The following is a 19,753-nucleotide window of genomic DNA, read 5'->3' on the forward strand; positions in this document are numbered from 1 at the left end:
AAAGTCTACCAGAAGACCCGTATCACTTCAGTACAACTGTCCAGCTGGCTGGTCCCATGGCCTATCTGTGGCCATACTCAGAGAGAGAAAATAATGACTAACATTCATATTGTGCATTTAGGTTTGGGAAGCACTTTTCTCACAATAACCCTGGGAGAGAGATACAATTATCTCCATTTTATAGATGAGGAAATTGAGCCTGAGAGAGTCAGCCCAGCGTAAATGTGTGAGGCAGGATTCAAACTCAGATCTTCCTGTCTCCAGGCCCAGTGCTCTATCCATTACAACATGCTATTCCCTTCTCAGCCCCACATCAGCTTCAGGATAATGGTAACATCGAGGGCAGCTAGGTGGCTAGGATAGAGTGCTGGGCCTGGAGTCAGGAAGACTCAACTTGTTGAGTTCAGATTCAGTCTCAGACACTTAACAACTCTGTGACCCTAAGCAAGTCACTTAACCTTGTTTGCCTCAATTTCCTCATCTGTAAAATTAGTTGGAGAAGGAAATGACAAACCACTCCAGTATTTTTGTCAAGAAAACCCCAAATGGGGTCACAAAGAGTTCAGCATGACACATCAACATTAAGGAGAAAGCAATTTTAGAATCTCAAAAATGGAAAAAGAAACATTCTTTGGAGAAATGATGACCTAAGAGTGCATAATACTACATTCCTCGTCTTGCTATATTGGTTGTTTTTGCTTTTTTTTTTTTTACTTTCTCTTACAAGAGAAGTCTTTTTGAGAGGGTGAGGATGAGGTATATCTCGAAATTATTATGATGTAAAAACAAAAGGCCCCAATTCAGCATTCTTTTACAAGTAGAAGGGATGCTGTGTGAGTAATTGGTCTCACAGACTGACCTCTCTTTTTAGCCAGTATCAAATCATTTTGAGGATGACTGCTCTGCTGTTATATAGTTTGAGATCTGGCACTGCTGGGCTTCCTGCTTTCTCATTTATTTTTTTCATTATTTCCTTGAGAAATCTTTTGTTCCTCCAGATGAACTTCATTACGTTTTTTCAATCTTGACAAAATAATCTTCTGATAGCTTGATTGCTATGGCATTGAAAAAGGAAGTTATCTGAGGTAGCATAGTCATTTTTTATTAGATTGACTCAACCTAACCATGAGCAATGAATACCTTTCCAGTGATTTGGGTTTATCTTTTATTCCTATCAAGAACCTTTTGTGATTATATCCATCTAGTTCCTGAGTTCCTTAGACTCCCAAATTCTTTATACGTTATGTAATTATGTGAAGTGAAATTTCTCTTTCTATCTTTTCTTGCTGGGTTCCATTATATTATCAAGATCATAGATTTAGGGCTAGATGTAAATTTAGTAGATTTAGGGCTTTTAAATAAATGACAAGAGGCTAGAAATTGGGATAGCAAACCAGAAATTTATTAGACACCAGATAGAAAAACAACATTTTCCAAAATTATTTAGGAAGGAAGATTTGGGCACAAGGCTTGGTCCCTCACCCCACTTCACCCCTTGGAAGAGCCACAGAGAAGAGAGTGATTGACCCTCGAACTAACACACCAAATTAGCTCTTAAACAAACAGAAGTGGCCCATCTCAGACACCAGGAGATAGGGTAGATCTATATTCTTCAGAAGGCTCCTGAGAATGGCTCAGGCAAAGACCTCCTTCATTCTTGTTTGCAATGGGATGCTCCCCGGGTCCAAAAGGAGCATCCTTCCCTGCACTGCCACCCAGCCCCTTCCATGTGGGCCTCTACTGTTTGCTGACTAGCTCGTTAAGCACATCCAAGGCCCCAAGTTGCTCCTGGGTCAGCTGCTCCAGGGAACCCTTCTGCAGCCAGGCAGATGAGTGTATCTGTTGATGAAGCAGCCCGATTAGGTCCTTCATCTTGGTGCCACTCATCGGTCCCTGCTGCCTGGGGACAAACACAGACTCTTCAGTGCTGTCTGCCTGGCCTTCCTGCTCCAAAAGCTGCCTGGGCACAGATAACTTCTGCTGCAGCTCCTGGGCCTGCTGCTCTAGCACTTGCCGGATCCTCTGCATTCCTGGAGTGGGGACATGAGGACAAGATGGGGAGGGAGGGGAGAAGGTTAATGCACAGGGAGGTGTCCAGTGACCACTCTGAAGAGGGGCTTGTTCAGGAACCCCCCCAGCCATCACAAGCTGTTAGAAATGAAGCAGCTAGTTTAGCCCCCTCATTTTACAGAGGAGAATACTGAGGCCAAGAGACATTAAGTGACTTGCCCAATGTCACACAGTTGTCAGAGAATGGATTTGAATCCAGGTCCCCTGACTCTCTTTCTTACAGTATAGCATTATCTCGTTACATTTATATTTCACCCACTCCTCAGACTTCTTGGAATTGGTTTGCTAATTTGGAAAATGACTAAGCTGAATTAGATGGTATCTTTTCTAATATTAACATCACCTGTTCTATATATTCTAAGATCCCTTTCAGTTCTAATATTCTGTGTTCTAAGGTCCTTCCCAGCTCTCACATTCTCTGTTCTAAGCTCTGACATCCTGTGTTCTTAAGGTCCTTCCTAGCTCTGACATTCTATGTTCTAAGATCTGTGTTCTAAGATATCCTGTGTTCTAAAGTCCCTTCCAGTTCTGATCCTCTTCCATTTAAGATCCCTTTCAGCGCTGACATTCAACGTCTAGCCATGATATTCTGTGTTCTGTCCTAAGGCCCCTTGCAGAGATAATCTTCTATGTTCTCTGTTTCTACCTCTGGTATTCCTTGTCCCACTCCCTGCCCACATCTCCCTTAGACTGCAAACTTCTGGAGAAGAAACATTCATTCTTTCATCCTAGCACAGATCTTGGCACAAGCCAGAGTCTGGGGCTCACTGATTCAACAAGACACATCCAAACTCTGACACTCACTGCTTGAAGGACCCTTCCCACTGCTTGCTTCTAAGTTCTGCCTCCTCCAGGACCTTTTCACCCTATACTCCTCTCCCTGTCACAACTCCAATGGCAATGAAACAGCCACCATTTCACATGTTGTGTCCAGTCTCTTCAAGTAGACTCTCAGCTCCTTGAGGCACCATGTTCTACAGATCTGTGAATGTCCCCATTGTACTTTAACCCAGTCATGTTTACATGTCACAATAAAGACAGGATGTGAGAATGGTTAGAGACGTTGGCCAGTAACTGGGATAAAGAAGAGTGGTACTAACTGATGAGGGGAGGGGAGCAGAGAGCAGAGAAAGCAGCTCAGAGGAGGGAGGAGCATTAAAAAAAGAATCGATGCTTTGTCAAACATTACTCTATCCACCCACCCATGCATTCTACTTGCAGCCAAACTGGCCTGTTTACTGCTTCCTGCCTCCATGCTTGGAGTACCTCCCTGGGTTTCAGTTTACTTATCTGTAAAATGAGGAAATGGATGGGGTAGCTTCTAAGGCTCTATCCAGTTCAAATCAATGATCCTATCTATGTTCTTCTAATTCTGTGATCTGCATGACCTTGGGAAAGTCACTTTATTTAACTTGGCCTCAGTTTCATCATCTGTAAAATGAGAGTGTTGGATGAGGTGGTTCCTGAGGTCCTTTCCAGCTCTAAATATTTGATCCAATACCTTGTGCTACTCTGTACCCCACAGTGTAGAGATGAAAGCAGGTGACAGTTGGCCATGCTCACCCAATTGCAGTCGGTGAATCTTGTCGGAGAAGACGAGACGGAACCAACCAGGTTCTAAGCACTGGAATCCCTTGCCACAGGTCAGCAGCACTTTGTTACCCAGGAAACGGCGACATAGGGACAGCTCCTCCTCGAATGTGCCCGAGTGGAGGTACTGGGGGCAAGCCATGGATGTGGGGAGAATCAGAACTCAGGGAGTACTCGTCAGCCTAGCCAGATCTCTAATAAGCCTGCCCCATTCCCAGAGCATCCCCATTCACCCATCCCCACACTCACCCTCCTAAGGTCTATCCAGATGTATAAACCAGAGTTGCGGTTCAGGAAGGGGATGCCCAGGGTTTTCAGCTCATCTGTGATGTAGGTATGGGCAGCCTTGAGCCGGAAGTGATTAGTCGGCAAGTAAACTTGATTGATCCAATCTACTCAGGGAAAAAGGGAGACCCCAAAGTTTCTTATTGCTTCAGTGACCTCCCTAATCCCACCCTTTCCTACATGGCTCCCTTTAAACCAACAATAAACAGTAAATGTCAATTTGGGCAAAACACAATGTTAAGTGATAGGGAAGAGATATTAAAATAATAGCTCATATTTCTACAGTACTCCAAAGTTAATAAAATACTTTCCTTACAACAATCTTGTAGTCAGTCTACTATCCTTATTTTATAGGTGAGGAAACTGGAACAGAGAGATTCACTCATGCTCATTGAGCTAGTAAATTTCAAAGCTGGAATTCAAAATTCATGACTCCATCTAACAACTCTTGCAATTAGACTGTACTGCCCTCAGAGAGCTTACAACATCGGTAGCATGATAAGAAAGTAACAGAATGTCGGAGATGAAAAAACCTTGTCAATTATCTAGTAGGGCAACCCTCTATTTGACAGATGAAGAAATGGAAGCCAAAAGAGGGCCCAGGTCATATTGGTGGTTGGGGACTAAATCAGGTGTCTCCAACATCATCAATAATCTCATCATTGCCCAATCTAATGGCCTCTCCTCAATACTCATCCTTCCTGAACTCTCTGCACCCTTTGATACTGTCAAAGTGTTTTCTCCTTGATACCCTCTTCTCTAGGTTTTCCTGACACTCACAAATCCTGCTTCTCCTCCTATCTATCTGACGGCTCCTTCTCAGTTTTCTTTGCTGAGTCTTCTAACCTGGGTCTTCTAACCATGGGTATCTCCCAGTGTTCTAGCCCTGTCCCTCTTCTCTTCTTCCTCTAAGTTATCACATGGTGATCTCATCAGTGCCCATGTATTTAATTATGATGTATGTGCTACTGATTCTCAGATCCATTTACAAAGCTCTAAGCTTTCTCTCGACCTGCAGTCTTGTATCTTCAACTGCCTACATCAAACTGGATGTCCTTAAAGTCAACACGTCCAAAACGGAACTCCTTATGGTCTCTCCCCAAACCCTCCTCTCTTCTCAACTTCCCTATTAGAGTGTAGGGTTCCACCACCCCCACAGTCATCCAGGCCCACAACCTAGGTGTCACCCTCAAATTCTCACTGGTCCCAAAGAGCCAATCTGTTGTCATGTCTACCTTCACACCATCTCCTATGTACAACCCTTCTCTTCTCTGAAAGAGTCACTACTCTTTTGCAAGCCCTCATCACCTCATGTCTGGATTATTTCAATACCCTGTTGTTGGTCTTCCTGCTTCAAGTTTCTTCCCACTCCACTCAGCTATCAAAGGGATCTTCCTAAAGCACAGGTCTATGTCACTTCCCACCCCCATTCAGTAAACTGCTGTGGCTCCCTATCATCTCTAAGATCATTAAATATAAAGTCTTCTGACTTGTACAGTCTTTTGTAACATGGCCCTTTCCTATCTTTCCAGTCTTCTCTACACTTGTTTCCCTTCCATGTATTGTATGGTCCACTGACATGGGCCTTTTGGCTGTCCCTCACATTCCATCTCCAAAATCTATGCCTTTTCATTGGCTGTCCTTTGTACCTAGAATGTTCTCCTTCCTAGACCCCATCTCCTGGTTTCCCTGGTTACCTCAAGACTCAGTTCCAATCTTACCTTCTATATGAAGTCTTCTCTGGTCCCCCTTAATGCCAGCACCTTCCCTCAGAGATCACCTCTATTTCAACCTGGATGTATTTATGAGTACGTGGTTTTGCATGTTGTTTCTCCCATTACAGTGAGATTTCCTCAAGGTCAGGCACTGTTTGTCAGCCTTCATATCCCAGTGCTTGGCATATAGTAGGTGATTAATAAATGCTTGCTGATTTGAGCCAGACCCTCAGAGTCCCCAATCAATCAAGTATTTATTAAGCACTTAATATGTGCTGGGCACTGTACAGTGGAGAAGTCTCCTGAGTACAGGCTATTATGCCCAGACCAGAGTGCTTCATTAAGCTCTGGGTGCAACATTTTGAGAAGGAAATAGACAAACTGGGCTATGTCCAAAGAAAGGCACAAAAAGAGTGAAGTTTGGTGAAGTCTGAAGCTATGAAAGCCATTATGTTTAAATTTAGACTATTAAAGCTTAAAATGGCACCAAGCCTTTTGAGATACCCTATGGATGAAGATTTATTGAAAAAGTAAGAATATGTTTGGACTGGAAAAGAAAGACATGGAGGAAAGATTCTTCATGACTTTGAAAGGCTGTTCTTTGGAAGAGGGATCAGATGCGTTTTGCTTGACCCCACAGGCAAAGGAAAAGAAAAATGTGGAAGTTACTTCGAGGTAGATTTAGACTTGGTTCCTAATGGTTCACACTGTCCCAGAGTGGGAGGGGCTGCCTCAGGATGACGGGAGGGATAAAGGGAGGGAGGGAGGGAGTCACCTTCATTGGAAGTTTTCAAGGATTACTTCTTCTGTCTGTTATAGGCAAAGGTCAGCTTTGATGATCTCTGAGATCCCTTCTAAGCTCTGAGCTACCGAGTTCAATCACGCCACCTTCAAATCCAATGCCAATAATCATAGGACTGAAAGATCACTGACCTGTAACTGGAGTGGCCTCCAAAGGCCAGTCAGGCCACGCCCCTCAGATTACATAGGCCAGGGCTGAAATCCAGGGATCTGGATGCTGACTATGTGCTAGGTACTAGAAGATCAAAAAAGGAGCAGTCCTTGACCTCAAGGAATGGACAAGCTACTGAGAAGGGGAGCATGCTACACCATGTGGACAATTAAATATATCCAGAATAATCTAAGGAGAAGGGAGAGAATGTTAACAACTCTGGGCATCTAGGAAGGCTTCCCATTGGATGTAGCCTATGAACTGAACCTTGAAGGAAGCAGAGGATGCTAAGAGGTAGAGATGAAGAGGGAGAACATTCTAGGCTTGAGGCATAGTCTGGGCAAACAGTGTGGCAGGAGGTATACATACAGCTGAGGTTAGGGACCAGCACATGGGTCAACTTAGCTACAATTCAAAGAATTCAAAACAAAGCTAGAAAAGTAGGCTGGATCTAGACTGTGAAAGGCTTTAAATGACAAGCTGACAAGTTTGTATTTTGTTCTAGAGAAAACAGGAAGCTCATGATGGTTCTTGAGCACAGAAGTGATGGACAGACTTATCCTTCAGGAAGATAATTTTGGAGGCTGTGCAAAAGATAGCTTGGACTTCAGTCTAGCCAAACCAGCTTGGATGTTGTTCCTCACATGTGGAATTCCATCTCCTGTTTCCATGCCTTTGTAGGTTGCTCTCCAGGCCTGGAATGCACTCTTTCCTCACCACAGGGCCTCTTAGAACCCCTAGCTTCCTCAAAGCTCTACCTGAGCCTTTCACTTTGTAATACATTCAGTAATTTCTTATGTGTACATGTTGTCTCTTCCAAGAGAATATAAGCTGCTTGAGGACAAGGATTTCCATTTTTGTCTTTGTATTTCTGGTTCTTGACACATGGTAAGTGTTTGTTGGTTGACTGATTGAGAGATTAGAAGCTAGGATTTCCAAATGGAGGTTGGTGAAATAGTCCAGATGAAAGACAGTGAAGGCTTGAACCAGAGTGGTACCATGGGATTGGAGAGAAGGTGGTGCCCACAAGCGATGTTGTGAAGGCAGAATTGACATGACTTGTCAGATAACTGGATGTGGGGAGGTAAACAAGGGAGGAGGAGTCAAGGGTGACTTCAAAGTTAAAAAGCAAGATGACTAGAAGAAGGGATGGTAGTGGGCTCAAAAGAGACTTTGGAGTAAATGTTAGGGAGGAAGGCGGGGGATACCACATTCCATTTCTGACACACTAAGTTGGAGATGTCTATGGGACCTCTAGGAGGAGATGTCCAAAGTGATACAATCCTAGAGCTTGGGTGAGAAACTGAGTCAAATGCATACAACTGTCCCACAGAAGCCAATGAAGTCACCAAGAGATAGGATAGAGAGAAAGAAAATAAAGGGGATTCACAGCTAAGGAATGGAACATGGATGATGATCCAGCCAAGGAAACTGAGGAGCGATCAAGGAGATAGGGGGAGGATGAAGCAGAGTAGGAGAAGCAAGAGAGGCCCAAAGCAGAAAACCCCCAGAAAGGATGGAGTATTAGGAGAAGGTGGTGGAGAACATGATGTCACCCTTTACGTAACAATTATGTACGTAAAACATTCTGTATCATAAATGCTGAAACCTTCTAGCATAGCATTGAATCCCTCACTCAGGTATAATGGAGCACATTCCTTCTCCATCCCACCACTGGGCTCCAATACTCACCATGGTCCCGCAGCAGCTGAGCCATCTTGTATTGGATGATGCCACTGATGCCATGCAAGAAGCTGAGTTTGGCCACGGCACTGGATACATCCTTGTTCTCTGTGTATAGTGCACCAAATCGGATCCCAGAAATACCAAAGTCCTAGACAGAACACACACCCAAATAATCTATCATGATCCCTGCCCTTCTCCCAGCTGTCTGCTCCTCCTCTTTAGGAATTATAAAACCATGATGCTCACCTTGCTGGTTCCCCAGATAACATGGGTCCTCTGAGGGTCTGGCAACCTGCAGGGAGGATAAGAGGAGGCAGGGTTATGGGAGAGTTGGGATCAGTTCTGGAATGTCATCAAATCATCAGTGGTTGGTGTCAAGGCAGTGGACTCAGCATTACTTTCAGGGAACATGGTCAAGGGAGATGTTATTTTTCTGAAGTAGAAAGAAGTTTATGGTATAGTATCCCCTAAAAGCATTTGTTCTGTGATGTCTGAATTCCCTCAGAGGGCTGCACTTGATGATCTAGAGGGTTACATGTGACCTCAAGGCCACAGGTTCCCCACCCCTAGTCTAATACCATCAGGGTCCTATAAGCCCTGACTGTAAATGTTCTGCGATGTCTGACACTGGCCAACTCATGAGAAGAGAGAAGAACACAGAAGCTGTTGTCAAGGATGCAGCTGTTGGTGGCCTTAGAGCACAGGGATGCCTGGAGAGCATAGGCTGGGTGTGCCTTCCCTGAAAGGGAAAGTCCAATAAGAATGCTCCCCAAGGGCATGCTGGTACACCTGGCCATAGCCCAGGAATATCTATAGCACAGGGTAATCACCCAGCCTTTGGTAGTTCACACCTAAGACCTCTGGCATCCTGATACACCAACATTCCCAAGTAGGGCACAAATAACTCAGGGGAAGCCAGACACAGACATGAAGGAAAACACACAGAGCTCCCTGATCTGCTGTGACTCAGTGGCACCAAATTCTCTTGCTTCACTTGCTGTCAAAATAATCAGCTCTTAAGCCAGAGTAAAAGAGCCAATTTTAGGAACATCAGTCTGGGTCTCTCTTCACTTTAAGAAAGCAAGCTTAGAGTAGATAAGAGCTGGTGCCCAGCTGGTGCCCTCCTTTGGGCTGTGGGCAGCAGTGGCTACCTGCCTGTTCCTTCAGCTCGACTACCCTCACTGCCTGATTTCAGTTAATATTTGGGGGCAGAAGTCTCAAACACATGTGGTCCACAACACTCCAGTGTAGTCCAAATCAATGAAAATATTAAAATAAAATAAATCATCATAAATTGTGGAATAAAAATAAAACATCCTCTCTGATTTTAATGGGTTAATGTATTAATAAAAAATACACGTGTGGTATTCTAATTAATATGTGGCCTGCAGGGATCCTTGCGCATGATTTGGTGGCCACCACTTCTATCTGAGCTTGATATCACTGCTTTGGGGTGAATGTCAAGCCACGAAAGTTCTGAGTGAGAGTTGGGCATTGCTGAAGAGGAATAAGAGGAAATGACTTGGTGAAGAAGACACAGTTCCCGCTCCCTCTCCCTCCCCCACGTACCAGTGATTGCCAGCTCACCTGTCCATGCTCAGCACACTGTGGAATGTGACCGACTCATCAAACACTGACAGCATGTAGAGTTCATCCAGGATGATGTGCAGCTTGTGCCTAGGAGGGGGAAGGAGGATAGTTCCAAATTGTTCCAGACCATCCTTCTGAGCTCAATGGGTCTGCTCCTCGCAAGAATTACCACAGTTATATCAATTGCTCAAGCATTCCCAAATGGCCAGAAGGGTCAATAAAAGGTGGCATCAGCCTCTCCCAGAGCACAAGGAGAAGGGTGCCCTAAAATCACCCATGTGGAAAGCTAAGGAGCTGGGAATCCAAACTAGATCCAAAGCTCTTTCCATGACCCCATGCAGCCTGCTGTCATCCCTTCTGCTTCTGGTTCCTCATCTTGGGCCCATTCTCCCCAACTCATTGGAAAAAAAAAAGCCATGGACACTAAGAGTAGCCCCTGTCCCTTATCCTCTTGGTTTCCACAGGGAAAGAAAGTTACTTAGGTTTGCAAAGTGCTTCACAAATTCTTCCTAATTCCATCCTCGTAACAGCCCTGTGAGGGGCACATGACCCATGTGTTATAAGAAACTGAATGACTTGCCCAGAGTCACTTAATAAAAACAACTACCATCTACATCGTGCCTGCTGTGCTCTAGGCACTGTTCTAGGCACTCTCCTCACAGCAATGTTAGGAGGCAGGTACTGCTATCACCTCCATTTTTTGTTTTTGTCATGATTTTTCAGACTCCCTGTGACCCCACTGGGGGCGTTTCTTAGCAAAAATACTGGAGTGGTTTGTCATTTCCTTCTCCAGCTCATTTTACAGATGAGGAACTGAGGCAAACATTTTGCAGGTGAAGAAACTGAGTCAAACAGGTTAAGTGACTTGCTCAAGGTCATATGGTTAGGAAGTGTCAGGCTGAATTTGAACTCAGGTCTTCCTGACTCCAGGTTCAGTCTTCCATCCACTGTCTCCTGCTTGATTAGATTACCTGGGCCATCCAGGAAAGAAAGCTATGGGCTAGGCCCCTTGGCAAATCCTCTGAGGTTTGCTCTTTCTTCAGGTAGGATCACAAGCCTTTCTCGAGACTTGGGAATATTACTCTAGGCATCTCCCCTGGTAACCCAGATTTGTTAACAGGAGTGGAAACAACCTCAGCTCAGAAATCAGCTGAAGAGGATTAGTTCTGGCCCCAGCTCTACTTCTAACGTGCTCTATGACCTTGGAGAAACTAATTCACCTCTGGGGACTCCCATTTTCCTCATCTGAAAAATGGGGATATTATGTACCTTTTGTACTTCACAAATTTGTTTCTGGGATCCAGTCATTGAAAGGATAGGAAGCACCTGGAAAAGCCCAATTCTCTAAATGAATATAAGGTATTACAATTATCACTGCTCCCTCCCTGTCTTCAGCTCCAGTTTGCCTTCTCAGCTGCATAGACAGTGGGGTTCCCTCCTCAAGCCTGTAGAATGGAGGGGGGGAGATGATAGTACCTCTTGGCAAACTCCAGGTATTCCAGCAGCTCTCCTTGGGAGTAGATATCACCCAGTGGATTATGGGGGTTGATGAGAATGAGACCTTTGACACGCACCCCCTAAAATCAAATCGAGCATCAAGGGACTGGTACAGACTCGCATACCAACCCAGCCTCAGCTCTTCCTCCTTAATTTAGTCATTCCCAGTCTAACTGGGGTCCTTAATTTGACCTTCAGGACCTGACTACCTTCCATCAGGGCAGATAGAAGGAGACAGCCAAAGGCTTTTGCAGCAGCATAGAAAGAAAGGAACGGTTGAGTGTGAGCATCCAGCAGCTGTCCTCAAAAGAAACAAGTCTTCATCTTGACAATAGGAAGGTGAAGAGAATTTGGCTTTTCAGAGGGAGCTACCTACAGTCCTGCTCCTACCAGATGAAGAGAGGCCAGGAGACTGGTAATTCAATTAATTACAATCAAATTCAACCATTCAATTAAATTAAACTGAATTCAATTCAACTCAACAAACATTTAGTAAGTACAGGGCCCTGGAGTACCCAAATTCTCAGTTTGTAAACTCAATAAGGAAAGGGCAGTGATCCTGCCTAAATTTTCTCTCTCCCTAATGCCCAATATGTGCATTTCATCCAGGAGGTGCATAATAAATGTATGCTGAATGAATTAATGAATACTTGGCCCTCTTCCTCTATCAGCAGAGGCCACCCCATGCTTACACTCCTCTTACCTCAGACCTGGCTTCCTGCAGGGTCATTTCCAGTTTCTCCACAGTAAGTTGGAAGGGACGGGTGTTGGTCTCTGTGATCTGGAAAAAGCCCAAGCCATAAGCCTCAGCCAGGCTCATCCCAGGACTTCACTTCACTTTCCCTGAAACTGCTGGCTCCAGGAGCAGTGCCTTGCCTCCCAACTCTCCTGATCCAAGACAGTCATAAACTCAGTCTTTGCATCATTCCCGGGAAAGTTTAGCACCACCCGGATAGACAGTGACAGGGGGACCCAGCTCTGACCTTGCTATCCAGGTGAGCAAAGACCAGCTGGACATTCCCATAGAGATAGGTACTGTTGCTGATTCCATCGTAAAAGGGGGTAGGGATCATCAGGGCCTCTGAAATAAGGGGAGAAAAGATACCATCGGCCTCCAGCCTCCGGCACCCAGAGCACCCCTTCCACCCAGATCAATGGGACCAGTCTAAAAGGCTTTTTCCGAAGTGCATTGCTGAAGAATCTTTGAGGTGAAAGGGGTTTCAGAGGTTGTCCAGTCCAAGAGATAACTAAACCCCTCCCTCTAAAACATGCCCAAATGGCCATTCACCATTTGCTTGAAAATCTCAAGAGAAGCGAAAGCCACTCTCTCCAGAGACAGCTCATTACACTTCTAGGCAGCTTCAATTTGTAAATGTTTTACATCAATCCTAAATATGCTTCTCTTTTGCTTTTACCCACAGTTCCTAGGTTTGTCATCTGGGGTCACAAAGAGCAAATCTGTCCACAAGAAGGCTCTTAATACAACAGCCACAGTAACACAGTAATGATAATAGCTAGCATTTATACAGCACTTTAAGGCTAACAATGGGCTTTACGAACATCTCATTTGATCTGTACAACAATCCTGAGGGCTGGGTAAGGAGGTAGGTGCTATGATTATGACATCCATTTTACACCTGAGAAACTGAAGTAGTAAAAGATCCAGTGCCTTGCCCAGGGTCACGCAGCTAGGACATGTCTGAGACAGGATTTGAACTCAGGTCCTCCTGACTCCAGATCCAACACTTCCATGGCACCACCTAGCTGCCTCTATGACGGCAGATATCACAGCCTTCAGAAGTGTCTTCTTATCCAGGCTCACTATCTTCCATTTCCTTCAATGACAGGACACTGAGATCTCTTCTTGCTTCGCTCACTCTTCTCTGGAAACACTTCACCTTATGGATGTTCCTTCTAAAATGTGGTATCCAGAACTGAACAGCACGCTCTAGATATGGTCTAACCGGGGCTAACTCCAGGATGACATCACCTCCTAGACCTGGGTGCTGCATTTTACTTAATGTAACCAAAGATTACATTTTAGTTTTTGCTGGTTTGTTTTGACCTGCCACATTATATTACTGACTCATACTCTGTGCTTGCAGCCCACAAAAATCTCCAGATTTTTTTCAGATATGGTTCTGGCTAGCCATGACTTCCCCATGTCCTACTTCTGATTTTTGGAGCCCAAGGTAAAAACTTTACAATGATCTCTATTTCATTTTGCCACCAGTGTCAGCTACAGGGTATAGTGGATAAAGGTTTCCTGGTTTCAGGAAGACCTGAGTTCAAATGACACTAACTGTGTGACCCTGGGCAAGTCACTTAACCTCTATCTGCCTTAGTTTCTTCAACTTAAAACTTGGGTGATAATAAAGCACCTACATCACAGGGTTGTTGGGAAGATTAAATAAGATAATATTTGTAAAAATACTTACAATGCCTGGCACTTAGTAGGCACTTAATAAATGCTTGTTTACTTCTTTCCATTAAACTCAGACTAATATTTTATAACTTGTCAAGATCTTTTTTTGGATCTGGATTTTGTCATATGATGTGTTATCTATACATCTTAGGCCTGATTCATTTGCACATTTGATAAACATGTTATGTACGCCTCTAAATGGGCACTGGGGTAGGCCTAGATCTATGAGCCATTCCACTGGAGAACTCCTTTGAAGTTCATATAAATGGGTCCTATCATTTTTACCAGTTCTAAATCTAACTATATTATGATCCAGGCCATGTTACACCATCTTGTCCACAAGCATAACATAAAAAGCTTTGCCAAATTCTTTGTTAAAATCTAGCAAATTATATCTAGAACAAGGGTTCTTGGATTGTTTGTGTCATGGATCTCCTTGGGCAGACTGATAATGTCTGTGGACTCCTTGGAATCATGTTTTTAAATCCATAAACATACATGATTGCAAAGGTAACATACATATTAAAATGTAGTCATCAAAATATTTTTAAAACAAGTTCATGGATCCCAAGTAAGAATTCCTGATTCTAGAGTATTCCCTTGCTTCTATCACAGATCCTAAGTTGGAGTGGTCATTTTCTCTCTCGGGATCTGTCATTTCTGTTTCAGCAATCAGTTTCTCAAGTATGAAAATCAGGTCCAGAAGAGAGTTCTCCTTGTTGTCATTAACGTAGCGCTTTATACATATTGAAAGATGAAATGATCCCTAAGGCCAGTCAAGAAAGTGTTGTCAGATTGGCTTTGTGCAGCAAGAAGACAGAAACTGTTCAGATAACTGAGGTCCCTCATTACTCCCATATCATGTCTCTGTGCTAGGCTTGTGATATATGTTTCCCAAACTCATCATCTATTTCCTCTTTCTGTCCAGGTGGTCTGTAGTATACTCCAATGATAATATTGCTTCTGATCCTGCCTTGGTTGGTTTTCACCCAAACGTTCTCCACCATGTTTACCTGCTCTGGCTCCTGGGTTTCTGGACACGAGTATATCTTCTTAATGTACAATGTCACTCTTGTTTCTCCCTATTACCTGTCCTTTTCTTTTTGAATATAATTCCCAACCCATATTTCTCCTCATACTGTTTATGGACCAGTAATGCGATGTGAGTATAAAGCAACAGACCTGATAGATAAGTGGATGTACATTGTAAGGGCATGGATTTTATTGCTGGTTCCTCTTGGACTCTGTGCCCTGTTAATTTGTAAGTACAATTAGTGCTATTCTTACTCCTCCAATATGTTCACCCTTGGGCTTTTGGTCTGGTGGATATGATCAGAGGCAATTTCCACTCTCGCACTCTTGCGCTCTTGTACTCTTGCGCTCTTGCAGGGCATGGAGTTTCTTCCAAAAATTTTCCTCACTCGGGGTTCACTCTAGGCTAATGTAGCCTCACCCATCCACCACACTCATTATTCTATATTCACATTGATTACTGAACCATAAACGTTATTTTCCAACTAGATCACCTACCTCACTTACCAGACTTGGTTCCAAGTGCCTGTTGCTTCAAAAAATGTGATACATTCTCAAACAATAACGATGATAATTGCTAACATTATCATAGCCCCTTCAGGTTTACTGAGGGTTTTTACAGAAATTGTCTCAATTGAGCCTCATAACAACCCTAAGAGGTAGGGAAAGCAAATATTATTTATTCCTACTTTACAAATGAGGAAATCATTTTTAAAAGGTGTAGTGTTTCCTAGAATCACCTTGGTAGTTAAATGTTAAACAGAAGATTCAAACCCAGGTTCTCTCATTTTAAATCCTGAGATCACCTTACTGTACCATAATGCCTCTCAAATATGGATGACCTGGACAGTTCCCACTTACCCCCAGGGTCACACAGAACTGTGGCCAGCGCTGAGAAGACAGAGATGCAGCCATTGAACACCATTACCTGAGGACAACACATTAGGTGCAAAGATGTATCCAGCATTCACAGGACCAATAACCAATCATTTCAATTGAGCTAGCAGCCCTGTCTACCACCCCCAAAAGAGGGAAAGGTGGGACCTCAAAAGAGGTCTTGGCCCTCATTTAACCACTATGGAGGAAACAGAATTACAGCTCTCCTCTTTCACATCTCTACTGCCCACGCTCACTTCTGAAAAGCCCAGATTTCCCTATCAGTCTCAGTTCACACCAAGGCTTCAACCCAGGATGAACATGGCCTTGTCCATGCTTGGCAACCCCGGGTAGAGCAGAGATGGCTGAAAGAGCTCCTGGGAAGGGACAGCAAAGTAAAACAGAATTGTGGGATAGAAGATCAAATGTTTAGAGTTGGAAGGGTCATCTAGTTGATGTTATTTTAAAGATGAGGAACTGAATCACAGTGAAACTAAGTGACTTGACCAAAGCCACATAGGTTATATGAGAGCAGTTAGGACTAGGAAAGAGGCAAGACAAGCTTTCAGGGAGAAAAACTCATGGACTTAATAAATGCTTGATGAATGATTAAATGGAAAAGGACACATAACTTTTCTTCCTTCCTTCCTCCTTTCTTTCTTTCCTTCCATCCTTGTTTTCCCCTCTCCCTTCCTTCCTTTTCCTCTTTCATCCTTCTCTTTCTGTCTTCCTTCCTTCAATTTCTCTCTCTCTTTTTTCTTCCTTCCTTCCTTTTGCTCTTCCTTTGTTTTTTATTTCTTCCTTTTTCTCTCCCTTCCTTCTATCCTTCTTTTTCTCTTTCTTTTTCTTCCTTCATTTTGCTCTTTCTTTGTCTTTCTTTTTCCCTTCCTTCCTTCTTTTTCTTTCTCTTTCTCTCTCACTTTCTTCTTCCTTCCTTTCAGTTGAGAAAAATACAAGCTCTTGGTTCTGGGACCAGCAGGGGACCAGAGGATATGGGGCTAGTGACTCACATTTTCTGGTTTGAGTGGAGTGGGAGCCTTGCAGTAGCAGGTCAGGAACCGGGCCATTTCTTCACGGAGACTGTAACAAAGACACACAGGCAAAGATACTGACCAGGGAAGCCACAGCTTCTCCCAGAGGGCGGGGTTTATTCCCCAAAATTGTCCTCATTCTGGATTGAACATAAGATCTTTTCCACACCACTGGGCACAGACCAGGGCCAGGGGAATGTCTCAATTTTTGCTTGAAAGGCTCCATCCTGCCCACCCAAACAGACAAGGAGAGAAGCAACCAGCTCAACTCACATCCCTTTAAGCTAGAATGGAATGACAAACTATCCCAGTTTCCCCTAAATCAGGCCCTAAGAGACCGTGCCTTTTTTAGACTCAAGACTATTTGAGATGGAAAGGACCATAGAGCCACAGGCATAAAATCACAGTGGCTCAGAGTTGGAAGGGATTTCAGAAGTCACTGAATCCTATCTATACATGGACAGGAATTCTCTCTTCAGAAATTAGTCATCCAGCCTCTCCTGGAAGACCTCTTGATATGGGAAACCCACTACTTTCCATTTTAGGACAGCTTTACTCATGGACATGATGGGGCCAGCTAGTTGTTAAATTTAGGTGTAAGCATTTACATCTCCGATACTAACACACTATAAATTGGGGCTTGGGTTATTGTTTTACAAATTGTCTAGACTTCAGAAAGTGATAGAGAAAAATGTTAATAATATATATTAAATTGAAAAGTGTGTATGTGTGGCTAAGTTGTGGTTTTGATGCTGTTATATCCCCTGGAAAATCCTGTTGTTAAATAATTACCAGTACATTCCTGGCTCTACTTAGTGGGAAGCTTTTCCTTGAAAATGTACTAGTTCTGCTCCCTAGGACCAAGAAAAACAAGGTCGATCCTTCTTCCACATGAAGTCCCTTCAAAATGAAATACTTTTCTCTGATTAAAGGTGTTACATTCCCCAGTTTTGAAGCTTGAGATCTTTTTCTTATTTTCTGGGGTTTTTCTTTAACCTTACCTGTGGTTTTATTAGTATAGGGAATACATAGTGAAGAAAATTCCTCTACTAATTCCGACTCAAAACAACTCTATAACTAATTTTATTAATAGGTTGCCCTGGGCATTAATAAGTGACTTGCCCAGGGTCACACAGTTGGTGTATATCACAAGTAGGACTTGGTCTCAGGTCTTCCCAATCCTCAGGCCAGTTTTTATATTCCCTACCATGACTGCCTGTCTAAAGCTTCAGATTCTAAGGGACATCCAACAAGTTTAAATGCCATCTCCATCTTGTTCCAAACTTCTGTTTTTGTAAGTCCAGAGATGGGACCAGTGGGCACACTGGTGGGAAGCAGGAAGCCCAGAACTTGAACAGGTGTTATGTTTCTAAATCATGGCTCAGTCCACTATATCTCACTCTTTCCTCCTTCCCAAGTTCCCCTCAGCTCACCTTGGCCAGTTTTTGAAGGCCAGTAGGGCAGGACCCCAGGCTACTTACAACTTGTGTCCCCTCCAGTCTGAGTACTGCAGTAAGGGAGGTTCAATGTTATGCATATCACTCTGATTCAGCTGTTGGAAAAAGGAAGAGAGCCCTAAGGATGCCTTTCAGTACACAGTCCCCCCAGGTGAGTCACACAGGTATCATCCACAGATGCACAGGTCACACACCAAGGCTGATATTATAAATGAATACCATCGGCTCCTCTGTATCATCTGCCATGGTGCCTGCTGGGGCATCTACCCCTTAATCCTCACTAAGAGATAACAACCACAGAATGGGCTGATGATAGTTCTCAGACATTCAGCTTGGGAGAGTTTCACTTATTCTTACTTTCAGGATGTTGCAAGCTCTGGCCCAAGACTGCCAAGATAATAGGGAAAGGCTGAAAAGGATGTGTCAAGGATGCAACTGACCTTGTAACCCAGACATTATTACTTAATGCTTTGCTGTATCTCAGGACCTCCAGCAGCTTCTAGTATGTCCTGCTTCCCATGATTCTCTGAGCCACACCCACATCACAGGTTAACACAAACACAGACACATGGAGAAGGCTACCAAAGCAGCCAGACTCTCCACAGCCAGAATGCTCTGGGACAATGCAGTCCTACCTGGGTTTTCTGCACTCCTTTCTGTGAGTTCCAAAACATAGGGGCTGATTTAGGAAAACCAGTCCAAAAACCTGGGTTGACTCTGACTTTATAGGTTAGTCACAGATACTGGTGGAGTTGGGGCAGGCAGTGGGTTTGAGGGAGAAGCTGGCCCCCACATCAGAGTTATTGCAATAGCTGTTGCCTTCCAGGCCCTGCCTTCCTTTTATTTGGGAAGAAGGAGATGGGGTCCAGACCTGTGATTTCATTGGTGTAGGGAACCACAGTTGGGGAAACTCCCTCTCTCCATGCAGATCATCCATTTTCCCACAATTTAGTCTTAGAGAGAGTGACCTGGGCATTGAGAGTTTAAGGGGCTTTCCCAGGATCATAGAGTCAGTGTATTTCCAAGACAGGACCTTCTGACATTGAAGTTAGTTCTCTATACTCCCTATGACATTTCCTTCTTGATTGCTTAGTGGCAAAAGTCAAACTGGCCGTCTGTCTCTAAGCTCTGCCCCATAGAAGACTACCTTCTCTGTTTCTGTCTTCCGTGTCCTTGGGGCCTTTGAAGTTGATCTGGACAGAAAGAAAGGGACACACACCCAGGGCAACACTTACCCGTCCAGACAACAAGTCAAAGCAGAGCTTGTTCTCACTAATCCCAAAGTTAATGATGCCCTAGAGAAGGGAGGGAGAAAATGAGGTCAGTGCTGGCTCTGAAGAGGAGAAACAGTGTCCTTCCTGCTTGTAGGCAGGCCGCCTCCTCTTGAATTGGGGTGAAGATGGGGAGCCAATAGCAGAAGAAGAATAAATGGCTCCCAAAGAGGAAAACCAAGGCAAAGAACAAAGCCCTCAGGTCTCCTACATGGTGGCTCATTGAAATTGGATTCTTAAGCAAGTTTTCCAGTCGAGTTTCCAGAAACTGGGCCA

At 44.0% G+C, this 19,753-nt stretch overlaps 1 protein-coding gene across 4 annotated transcripts in view; it reads right to left on the reverse strand.

The window, feature by feature from the left end:
• Positions 1-1,380: 1,380 nt before the first annotated feature.
• Positions 1,381-19,753, reverse strand: part of LOC140510054 (1-aminocyclopropane-1-carboxylate synthase-like protein 1) — a 99,817-nt gene continuing 81,444 nt past the window's right edge. For all 4 annotated transcript variants that reach the window (XM_072618347.1, XM_072618348.1, XM_072618346.1 and 1 more), the window contains exons 3-15: positions 19,442-19,501; positions 18,231-18,301; positions 16,729-16,798; positions 15,704-15,770; positions 12,369-12,466; positions 12,089-12,166; positions 11,365-11,465; positions 9,886-9,975; positions 8,545-8,590; positions 8,305-8,446; positions 3,910-4,052; positions 3,634-3,787; positions 1,381-2,030 (exon numbers count right to left, since the gene is read on the reverse strand). In XM_072618347.1, coding sequence (XP_072474448.1) covers positions 1,738-2,030; positions 3,634-3,787; positions 3,910-4,052; positions 8,305-8,446; positions 8,545-8,590; positions 9,886-9,975; positions 11,365-11,465; positions 12,089-12,166; positions 12,369-12,466; positions 15,704-15,770; positions 16,729-16,798; positions 18,231-18,301; positions 19,442-19,501 — 1,413 coding nt within the window. In that variant the 3' untranslated portion in view covers positions 1,381-1,737. The remainder of the gene's footprint in view (positions 2,031-3,633; positions 3,788-3,909; positions 4,053-8,304; positions 8,447-8,544; positions 8,591-9,885; positions 9,976-11,364; positions 11,466-12,088; positions 12,167-12,368; positions 12,467-15,703; positions 15,771-16,728; positions 16,799-18,230; positions 18,302-19,441; positions 19,502-19,753) is intronic.

This window comes from Notamacropus eugenii, chromosome 6 (genome assembly GCF_028372415.1).
Source record: "Notamacropus eugenii isolate mMacEug1 chromosome 6, mMacEug1.pri_v2, whole genome shotgun sequence".
Classification (NCBI taxonomy): domain Eukaryota; kingdom Metazoa; phylum Chordata; class Mammalia; order Diprotodontia; family Macropodidae; genus Notamacropus; species Notamacropus eugenii.